Raw genomic sequence first — 11,700 nt, forward strand, 5'->3', positions numbered from 1 at the left:
ATTAACCACATTCCAATCCTTATTTTCCCTTCGAAAAAAATCATGTGCTGATAATCAAGTAGTATTTGTTAAGTTTTGTAAAATTACTTGTTATTTTTCTTAAAATATGACATTGAACAGTTTTTTTATTTATGAAATGTGGATAAACATGACCGGTAAAATTAATGATTTATAATAAATTTGAGGAGAAATCATTTAAAATAAAAGTCTAAGGGTTAAAATCAGATAGTAGAGTAACTCAATACTACGGTCTGGTGGTATTTATCTTCGCTTAGAAGTAAGAGGTCTTAGCCGAACTCTCCCTCCTCCTAGTGTACAAATATCGATGTACTTAAAAAAGAAAGATAGTGTTTTTCACATACTCATTTTACGTCCTACACACCTATGTTAATTTTGTCTATCAATTTTTTCAATTCATTCAATATAACAGTAGGAAAATGAGAAAAGCATGTGAGCGGTAAAAATGAGTGTTTTTCCCAAACATTTTTTCTACGTTTTTTAAAGGTTTTATTCTTTATCAACTCTGTTTCACCGGTTTCCTCGACAAGGAAAGTACCTACTCAAAACTTCTTCTGGGTTTTAATCCCTTTTCACATTCGATCTCTCCATACCATTCCCCTCTATCTCTAGATTGGGAAAATGGGCAGAGCAACAAGGTGGCTCAAAGGCTTGTTTGGAATAAAGACCAAAGACAAATACCAAAAACCAAATTCAACTTCCGGCGACTTCAAACACAAGAAAGGCTCCAGCTTTGGCAGAGAGGATGCAGCTGCAACCCTACTCTGTCACAACCCCGCCACCATTCCACCCAACATTTCCCCTTCCGAGGCGGCCTGGCTGAGATCCTACTACACAGAAACAGAGCAGGAGCAGAACAAGCACGCAATTGCCGTGGCAGCCGCAACGGCTGCTGCTGCAGACGCCGCGGTTGCAGCTGCAAACGCGGCCGTTGAGGTCGTCCGCCTTACAAGTCACGGCAGAGGTACCATGTTCGGTGGCGGTAGAGAGAGATGGGCCGCTGTCAAAGTTCAAACTTGTTTCAGAGGCTATTTGGTAAGTGGGGTTTTGCTCTTTTTTTGCTCAAAGTTTCGAACTTTTTGAAAAAGCACTTATTTCCGCTTTTGGGTTTGTGAAAAACGCAGGCTAGAAAAGCTCTGAGAGCTCTGAAAGGATTGGTGAAGTTGCAGGCATTAGTGAGAGGCTACTTAGTGAGGAAGCAGGCGACTGCAACTCTCAAAAGTATGCAAGCTCTGATTCGAGCTCAAGCAACTGTTCGTTCTCATAAAAATCGGAGACTCTTCGGCATTGAATCGAACAACAGATTTGAAATCCGTGCACGAAAATCCATGGTACTAATTACAACCGAATTCAAACTTTCCGGTGCTTAGGAGACGTCTGAAAGACTTGCATTTGAAAATGGGAAACGATTTCCTCACAACCCTTTACGACCCCACACACGTTTATTTCCGTTCTTTGAATTGAATAAATCGAAGAACAGAAATAAACAGGAATATGCAGAATGAGAAAACGAATGTGTGTCTCTTCCAAATAATAAATGTTTCTGTTTTTTCCATTGGCAATTAAATCTGTGTGAGTAATTGAATGTTGCAGGAGAGATTTGATGACAGCAGGAGTGAGCAGACAGCTCCATCTCACAGCAGAAGGCTCTCTGCTTCTAAATTGGGAGACAGCAATTTCAACAACACTGACGAAAACCCCAAGATTGTTGAGGTCGATACAGGCAGCAGGCCGAAATCCAGGTCCCGGAGAACAAACACTTGCTCTGCATCTGAATTCTCTGACGACCCGACTTACCAACAAGCATTGTCGTCCCCAATCCTGTGTCGGGGTACTCCTGCCCGGCTATCAATCCCCGACAGCAGGAACTACCAAGATTCCGACTGGGGTCTTTCCGTGGAGGAATGCAGGATGATCTCCACGGCACAGAGCACGCCGCGGTTCATGAATTCGTGCGGCGGAGGGGCTAATAGCAATGCCACCGGCACGCCTTCGAAGAGTGTTTGTAATGAGAACTGTTTTAGAGGATATGCGCCGAATTACATGGCGAGCACTCGGTCGTTCAAGGCGAAGTTGCGGTCGCACTCTGCTCCGAAACAGAGGCCGGAGCCGGGGCCGAAGAAGCGGCTTTCACTCAACGAAATGTTGGAGTCGAGGAATAGTTTGAGTGGGGTTAGGATGCAGAGGTCCTGCTCGCAAGTGAAGGACGCCATTGTTTTCAAAAATGCTGTGATTGGGAAGCTTGAGAGATCCTCTGGATTTTGGTAGTTGCATGCATGTAACGATCGAGAACAGGGGATATAATACTAGAAAATGTATTTGTAGATTCCAAAGTTAAGTGTTATTAATGTTATATTATAGTAGGATTTGATCTGATCTTGATGTTGGGTTATAATGAATCATGCTGGGGCTATGATTAATGTTAATTAATATATGAATCAAATGCTTGGAATTGTGTAATTATGATTGGATTAAAGGAGTTTGGGTTTTTCTCTAATGAAAGATAGAAACAAATTGTAAGTTTGGGTCCCTCACCCGTTAATGTTTTTAAAAAGGATAATGTTAGGTAGACTAAATTTGTAGACTAATTTGAAAACTAAATGATGTATCACCAATAAAAAAATATGTGTGTTAATCAACACTTAAAGTAATAATTCAATCATCAATTTTCAAATCATTTAGTTTACAAAATTTAGTCTATAAATTTAGTCTCTCCAGTATTACCCATTCAAAAATAGTTTCGATTATTTATTTTTAGAGAGAGAAATGCTAAACAGACTCTCTCAAAACTGGGACTTCTGCCACTTTCTATTTTTTACATAATGTTTTATAATGTTTACGTAATGAAAACGATAAAGTGGTGGAAGTGGTGGTAGTGATGGTAGTGATGGTTTGATGGCGGAGGTCAATGTAGTTCTTGGATGGATCAAATTTTTGTATTCTCTGAAAATGGTGAAAACGTTAATTTAACGTTTTTGGCGTTTTCACAATTATAACGTGAAGTTTGATCTGATTTCATTCTCGAACATTTTTTTGTGTTTTAATAAAATGTGCACTTCACGCGCATCTCACTTGTTTTTTAACTCAAATAAATAAAAATGAGGCTCTAAATGCGTTATAATTATGAATATAAAAACTCAAATCGTTGAATGTACAATCAAAATTGTCATGACATGAAACTATCAATTGAAAATGTCCAAATCATTAGTTTCCAATCAATTATGCTTCAACTTACGAACATTATGAAACTGCGCAAAGTATTAAAAGAAACTTATCAAGTTACGTACAACTTTAAGACACATTCCCTGTCTAAGAATTAAACAAATTATCTGAAGAAAATCCGACCAAACTCATTACCCTTTATACAAAAAATGGAAAATTTTGACAATACAATTCCTCCGTTACCATATATTCCACATGCACGCAGCACGATACAAAAATAACCATTTTGTATTTGCTTATATGTCTCTTTAATCGTGTATTCTCTAAACGAAGGAAAAAATGATGAAGCTTTTTCAAACTGGTACAATTATTGACCACAAAAACCAACAAAAATGGAAAAGGTTTGAACCATGAAGCATTATGCGTCCCATGTGTTTTTGCTACGTATGAGAATTTATTTTTGTTTGTTTGATCGTGTCAAACTCTGCTTAAAATATGACCCTCTTCACTTACATGATGACTTATATGGCACGGATTCAATGTTATTGTGGTGTTCCAGTTTACTAATACAAAGTCACATGTTAGTTTTTCTCCATATGCAATTACATTATCAAATTGAGACGTTATGTGAATCTATTTTATGGAAGTTGCTCTCCAGTTACAAAGATCAAAAGAAAATAAACTAACTACCACATTTCTTGGTTGCTAGAAAGTCTTTAATGTGAAGAAGGTTACCAAAAACTTCTACATGAATGTTGAATTTAGTCATGTTTTAACCATCTAACCTTCTAGATAATTGCAGTAGTAGGTTACGAACTTCCATTTTAGCCAATGTTTGAAAAGTCTATTCTATTGTCCTTGTTTCTTCTCTACTGTCCTTATCAATTATTCATTAAAAAAAGACAAACAATCTCATGTGAATTTCAAGTTCCTTCACCAGCTCAAACTTTTCTAGAAAAGTTATAGAAAAGAAGAATAATTAATAAATGAGTAATGCTTGAGAGAGCATATATTTGTACTATATTTTTATACTTTTTCGTGTAGTACATGATGCATATAATTAATATTCAATGAGATAAGTTTATTAAATTACATGGAATTTACACATTATTTATCACATCAAATAGTACATAAATATGGTATCCTTAACATTTTCCTAAATAAATTTATGTATATTGTTTTTTTTTTTTTTTCAAATGATAGATTTTGTTGGATTAGACGTTAGATTAGTCACCGATGAGGTTCGAACCCACGCCATCATGCTAGGGGCTCCACACCTTTCCTTGAATATTGTTTGTTAAGTATCTACAAGACTGCAAGCAATTTATCAAACTGTTCCAAGTATGATGTGGTCCTTGTAGTTTTAGCGAATTAACCTGTGTAAATTTACTAAAGTTTTAGCGAATTAACCTGTCTTTAAAGGGCATTTTCAACGGAATTAGCATGTGCTTTTTACATGAATTTACTCTCACACGTCAGTCGCAAGCTAATGATCTCGAAGAAATCATGGACAAAACTTCGGTATTTCTTGTTTGACAACGCAATATGTTACATAAAGAAGATTCGAACTTGAGTACAAGGTATGCGTAAAGAAAGCTGAGGCTCCACCCAAAAATTTATTGACAATTATGTGCAAGGTTTGGTAAACTTCTTCTAACATGAGAGATTTCTTCACATCCTCACAAAGTGGGCACAATATTATGTCCAATTGACCTAACCTATATATATGCAATCTAAGTCATTGTCCTAAAAATAGCAAGAGTTGGTAAACTGCGGCAATTAAAACTAGGTGAACTAAGCCCTAAATCGAATCTGTCATTCGCTCAAACTACAGAGACTAAAATCAAAATTTTTGCCTTTGAGGATTCCCTTTCGACTTGTCACAACAGGTACATGGATTGGAAGGCCGGAGCCACGTTCTTTTCAATCTCTGTTGGTGCAGGTAAGTTTTGCAGAAACAAAGCTTTACTGGGAGCAACGTCCTTTTGTTAGGGTTTTCATGAAAGGGAGCTTTCAAAGTTTGTTGTAGGTCAGGCAGAGAGCCTCAGTCATCACAGAGATCAGAGGTCGACTGCTTCCCCTCCAATTCCAAATTTCCAAGTACATTGGTAATTAAATGGCCCCCCTCTCAGTCTTTGGGGAAAGAATAATATTAAAAAAGATAAAAAATCAAAAGTAAAAATGTGTGATGTATGAAAAAAAGAGGGTCTTCTTATAATTTGTTAAGCAATTCTCAGTTTACTATCATGCAATTTCTTGATTTTTAATATTTCATACATTAAGTCTTTTTTTCATTCCATTTTGGTACCTAAAGTGATAATTTTGGGACACTTTCATACATTCGTTAAGCTTTCATTGTTAAACTTATGATGTGACGCCCACGCGGACAATGACTAAGCGCCACGTGTCAATCTGGGCCTACATGGATATTGAAAAAATAAAAAATAAAACAGTCGTTAAAACATTTTTTTTTAATATCTACGTGGCCAGATTAACACATGACGTCCAATTATTGTCCACGTGGACACGTCATGTCACAGGTTAACGATTATTTTAACAGAAATCTTAATTAATATATGAAAATGTTTCAAACTTATCCCTTTAAATACCAAACTGGAAAAAAAAAAACTTAATATATAAAATGTTAAAAATCAAGAAATTTCAAGATATTAAATTGAGATTTTTCTTAATTTATACGTCCAAGTTGTGTGACACGTATATGCCTTACAGATTCTCAGCCCAGTGACTCATGTCAATTGAAAACCCATTATGCTTATAGGCTATGTAGCTCAAAATCCAAGTCCAACTGAATTTTCAACCAAAAGGAAAAAGGAAAAAGTGTCTTGGAGGTTAAATCCGAGCCTTCCACCTCTAAGGCCTTAAAATCAGTGTTCTAAAAATCTTCGTCTAGCGCCGCCTTGGTCCCACCTAGACGCTAGGCAGTTGGCCACCATCCTGATTAATGTCTATACGTTTGAAAATTAAGAAATAACGCCTAGACCTGCTAAGACGTCTGTCTAGACCGCCTAGGCACCCGTCTAAGTCGCGACTCATTTAAACAGAAAATAGATCACTTTCATTTTGCATTTTATTTTTTTTCTATAAATTGTAAAAGACTTGTTGCATACTTAAATGAACACACGTTATATCATTGTTCCACATGTTTTCATTATGTTCCAACACTTCATAATATATATGTCACTCTATTTTGTAGTTTATGATGAAATTATATATATATTTAAAGTATATGCAAACATTTATTTACATGAAATATAATAAATTTACTTAAATTCACCTAGTCTGCCTAGGCCCCAGCCCATGCATACATCGGTTCGAATCGGAGGAAATTTGGTGGAGGAGAACGATCTAGATCGAAGTTGTAAGGAACACAACCATATGTGTACTATTTTGAAATTTCACCACAAGAGTAGCATTTACACGTACGTGACCTACGCCACATGATAATCTGCAATTTAGCCATTTTCATATTACAATCATATTGGTAATACCTCATTTCTCTTTTCTTTTGTCTTAATTTCCTTAGTTACGAATTGGGAAGTTAAGGCAAGATTAATTCAATGTCCTTGCAATGAGCATATAGAAGCATTAGTTTTGACAAACGATAGCGTTACTAGATTAAATAGTTAGTTGTTAAGGGAGAGGAGAATTGGTGGGAATCAAACCCGCACTGCATGAACATGATTATTTTCAGCCATTGTGGTAAAGCGTCATCTATCAAGAAGAAATAGTTTGGGAGCTGTTACTCCTTGACACGGCATTTATCTCAATCATATATATTAAGCAAGAACATTACTAACACGGATTTTTACAAAGATATTTTTTTTTCTTCTTTGATTGGGTAAAAAATTGTTGGTATTATAAAGTTTGATCATCATATTTTGATCCACTCAGAGCCATCGATGAAGGTAAGGGAAATGAAGGGCTTGGCTTCCTCTTTAGTGAGTTCTCTGCTCCACGAAACCCTCCCTGCAAAGCGAGCTCCTGGTCCTGTGCACTTGTATTGCCCATAAAACACAGTCCTGCAACAACAAACAACATCTCCAACGATACGATTACAAAACCCTCCACAAATCTTCATGCGCATGCCACTACCACCAAATTGCACAATGCCTAAAGCAAAACCAAACCTATATACAGAGACCTAGGACTAGTAGGTGGCTTATAGATGTAGCATGCACCAAAGCTTATATGTATAGATGATGACGTGGGTTTTCTTAAAATATACCAACTTGAAATGCGTAAGATAGGGGTTTTGAGGGTTTTTTATATACATGCACTGGTGTTATGGTGCATTACAGGTAGGGTTTGCAGTGTAAAAGAGCAAAAGGACATACATGCATGCTTAGGTCGTCTGCGTAACCGCCCATTTTGTGTTCTAATAACAATGAGCTAGCTAGAACACAATTTTGCTTAAGTTTTGTCTCACAGGAGCATGATCAAGATACATCTTAAATCCACCTACTTATGTCTCCACCTTTTTGGTTGTGGTGAGGTTTTAGGGTTTTGCTAGGGTACATTAATGCACTAAAGACGAACACCTGGAAATATCATTATCATAACAAATTCAGTGACACATTTGACACATTGAATGGTGTAGGGTATTGCTTCAAGGGTCTAATACACCATACGATGGGTTGTTTGTTAGTATGTGTACTACCCTAGTAAAATTGAAAGTTTTAGAACGCTTTGCTTGTTGTCTCATAGGAGCATATTGTGTGTGAATGATACACCATGTACTGAATGCACTATGCGACGTACATGTCATGATGTATCGAATCCAACAAGATAAAGGAAAAGGTGAGAGAGAGAGAGAGAGAGTTACATTTCACGATTAGGGTCACCCCAGTTGTACCAGCCTTTAGGGATGATAATGTTGTCCATATATGTGTACGCAAAGACCACCCTCGAAAAGGGACCCCAAGCCCTACCAAGATAGAGAGCTCCTGAACCCGTGACCTTACAGTTTACAAATGAGAAGCCCGTTTCCTCCAACATACTGCTTCTGCCTTGCGCCGTGAGTGCTCCTATGTTCTGTGCTATTGCATGCACGTGACATCCCTGTACAGTTGCACTAAGCAATTTCAACATTTACATATTCATGTGACTATATGACACGAGACTGGAAGGTCCGGACACATACAAGACACCAAGAAGTGGAACATGCTTTGATTTAACTTAATAATTTGACCAGAGTCACAGTTAGTTTTGGTGCCTTGTATAAACTCTATAGTATGTCAAGAAGTTAGCTGTAACATGTTAGTATTGAAATCGTAAGGGTACTGTTATTTGCGTTTCGAAAACAACATTTGCATTCGTTGTAGTGCAATCTCTCTTGTGTCTTATAAGGGAACAGTGTATGATGAACTTGCAAACGTCATCTTGCATTAAATCCTTGAAGTGCACTTTCTTGTTTTTACAAGAGTGAAATTTGATGGTTTTGTATGTGGTCTAATATTATAGTGGATAGGGTATCAGGTTTCTATCCTTGTGTCTCGGTTCGAAACTTTTCGCTTCCTAAATTATTGTAATAGTTTTAAATCATCCAATTTAATAATAATAATTTTAAAAAAAAAAATATTGCGGAATAGCTGTAATAGCAGCTCCCAGAAAAGTCACAGTTCTTTTACTTTGTTATGTGAAATTTTGTGAACTTCCAGTTATTTTATTTCACACAATCACAATTTAACCATCAAGTAATAATTGTACTAATACATATAAGTATTGTAGCAAAATCCGTAATATACATATGAAAATTAACATAACAATTGCAAAGTGGTTGTGCACGTGGAAAAAGACTTATCTGCAGTCGGATACATCATTGTAACATCGTGAGCTAAATATAATAATGACATGTGGGAAATTTTAACATCCATGTGTCATTTGTACAAATTCTTAAGATCATGGGATGATGCAAGAAGATAGGTAATTATTGGATTTTGGGATCAATTCATTCATGATTTTTTGGATCAAATTTTGATTTTTATGTTTCTACTACCAAAAATTCAGAAATAAGATGAAAATTTATCTAACCTCAAATAGGGAGAGTCCATTTCCAAAGATGAAATCCACAGAACCTTCAATGTAGCAATCCTTGTAATAATGCCTTCCCAAATGATCATAAAGTGTGTCTTGTGCCCCCAAAAATCTACACCCCAAGAAGGATGCTGTATCTGCTGATATTCTAAATGCCACTGCCTGCTTCCCAATTGCTCCAGGTTTAGGGACGGGTGAAGTGTTCTGCACATTAATTGTACAATTATTTATTGTAATACAAAGATTCTCTGTGCATGACGTACGTTAAAAGAGGCTGAGATTGAGAAAATTACCTTGAATGTAATGTTTTTGGCAATGAAATAAGGGGAATTCACAGCAAAAGTTGCAGAATTGAAAGTCCCCATCGGTTGTTTTTTTGGACCAGATGGTGTTTGAGCTGTGTCTCCCCATTGAACAATGGTTTTATCTGCCCCTGCTCCTTCTATGGTTATAAATGATTTCAGTGGAGGTATATTTACCTTCTCCCTGAAATTTTTTCCCATTCCACAGCTTCATCAATTACCAGTTCTCCACATAACAAGAATGTATGATAATTAACAGCATACGAAAAAGTTAAGAAAAAAAAAAGCAGAGCATTTCGGTCAAAAGTGATTTTCACATTCTCGTTTTCTTCTTCTACGGTCAAGGATACTTACATGTATACTCCTGCATGTACTTTGATGACTACTCTCACGAGATTGATGAAGGGGAGAGAATCAATGGCGGCTTGGATTTTTGTGAAGTGTCCTGCATTAGGGTTCTTGGCCACATGCAAAGTGAAAGAAGGAAACAGCTTGTTCTTTGCTGCTTTGAAAACAGAGTGTTTGAGGCTTCCAACAAACTTAACCCACTTCATGAATTGCTGTTCTGATAATTGGGCTCGAGTCAGGTTCTTCGTTAAGTGCACGTTTCCGTCTGGCTTCCCCGGTCGGAGTCCCTTGGAATGGCATTGTGATGGGGTTGAATTGAGGAGGAGAAGAAGAATAAGAACATAGAAAATGTGTTTGAATAATGTTGACATCTAATTTACGGCAGAGGCAAAGTGAGACGCCGAATATAAATGGGAATGTGAATGAGAATGGGAGTAGAATAGAGACTGGGGAGTATGTTGTTAGTGGGGAATTGAATTCCAAGGGCATTACATATATATAGAGAGAATGACAGGAAGTGATTTGGTTTTGTTTGGTTTATATACAAGTTAGTAGCTTTTGTTTTTAGGTGGAAAATGATGCTGAATTGGAATCAAAGACAGTGAACCAGTCACGGGTGCTTCTTCTACGGACATCCATGTAATGAGAGAGAAAGAGAGAGAAGCACTTTCTGCTTATAAAAATTGTTGTGTCTAAAATGTTTTTGCACTTTTTTGTGTTGTTGTTTGGTGGTGCCCGTGAGTGTATCTCTTTCTGTTTCTGTGTGAGTGAATATATTATTGGGGAAAATGGGTTGCTTTAAGCGACTGCAAATACTAAGAGAGTGTTTTGTGAGTTATAACCCACTTTCTAGCTTCTACCTACCACGCAATCGTGGCCGTCAATATAACATGGAGTCCAATTATGCACCATTTGATTACCATCTAAATGTGTGGTTACGGTTCAGATTATTTTGGCTTATGAATGTGAAACAGTTGTTGATGTACTGAGGAGAGAAAGTTACTTACAACAGGACTAATTGAACTGATTGTAGACTGCTTTAAAGAAAAGTACCATTTTGAATGATTATTGTGTTGGTATTCTTAATCAATCACGTTATGTATTATCATGCCTTTTAACTTCTGGTACGATAGTGTGTAAGTAACTTAAAATACTGTCCTAATGACAAGAAAGTTCTTCTCGAGCTGAGACTGAGAGAATAGCTAGGCTCACATGCAGAAGTAGACCAAGTGATTCACTCAAACTTAAGGCCTAACTCTTGGCAGCATGCCACATAAACAAACTTGTGTGGGGGGATTTTGGTGATGTGCACAAAGCCAAAATGACTATTATTGAGATGTAGAAAGATCAAATCTCCAACTCCCTTCTCTTTCTGTGATTTTTTTCTGCTCAACTTTTGTTTCTGGTCTCCTTTAGTACTTGCACAACAAGTTAGCTCTCCTTCTTTAAGTCCAAAATAAATTTAGCTACTTCTGTTGTTTCTTGATAGAATAAGGAGAAGGGCTTAAGATAGGAAGACAGATCGTGATATCTCAACTAAATCACGCAATGTTATGTTGGTAAATTAAGACACATAGTATTACGTGATGGCTTGTGACATTGTTAGATTAACGTCTTGGTTACAATGTAGTTTTATCTCCTAATTTTTTAACTCATCTAGTAGTCTATTAAAACATGATAATGCATGTTGTGTTTGATGGAAAACATGGTAAAGTGCTTTCAATTAGGATTAAGACTCCCAATCAAACGTGAAGAAACAGATTTGAATTAAAAAAAGTAAGGACAAAGAATTGAAGAAACGGATAATTTATTTTGG

General features: G+C 36.7%; 2 protein-coding genes across 2 annotated transcripts; one reads left to right on the forward strand and one right to left on the reverse strand.

Moving 5' to 3' along the window:
* Positions 1 to 516: 516 nt before the first annotated feature.
* Positions 517 to 2,478, forward strand: LOC126601568 (protein IQ-domain 26-like). The gene is made up of 3 exons (XM_050268296.1): positions 517 to 1,053; positions 1,143 to 1,349; positions 1,612 to 2,478. The coding sequence occupies exons 1-3, from the start codon at positions 640 to 642 to the stop codon at positions 2,284 to 2,286; spliced, it is 1,296 nt and encodes a 431-aa protein (XP_050124253.1). The 5' UTR covers positions 517 to 639; the 3' UTR covers positions 2,287 to 2,478.
* Positions 2,479 to 6,958: 4,480 nt separating this feature from the next.
* On the reverse strand, positions 6,959 to 10,384 carry LOC126601674 (probable pectinesterase 53). The gene is made up of 5 exons (XM_050268413.1): positions 9,891 to 10,384; positions 9,528 to 9,720; positions 9,232 to 9,438; positions 8,024 to 8,259; positions 6,959 to 7,220 (listed from the first exon to the last, which is right to left on the reverse strand). Exons 1-5 carry the CDS (start codon positions 10,253 to 10,255, stop codon positions 7,073 to 7,075), a joined length of 1,149 nt encoding a protein of 382 aa, XP_050124370.1. The 5' UTR covers positions 10,256 to 10,384; the 3' UTR covers positions 6,959 to 7,072.
* Positions 10,385 to 11,700: the final 1,316 nt, after the last annotated feature.

The sequence above is a fragment of the Malus sylvestris genome, chromosome 15 (assembly GCF_916048215.2).
Source record: "Malus sylvestris chromosome 15, drMalSylv7.2, whole genome shotgun sequence".
Taxonomy (NCBI): domain Eukaryota; kingdom Viridiplantae; phylum Streptophyta; class Magnoliopsida; order Rosales; family Rosaceae; genus Malus; species Malus sylvestris.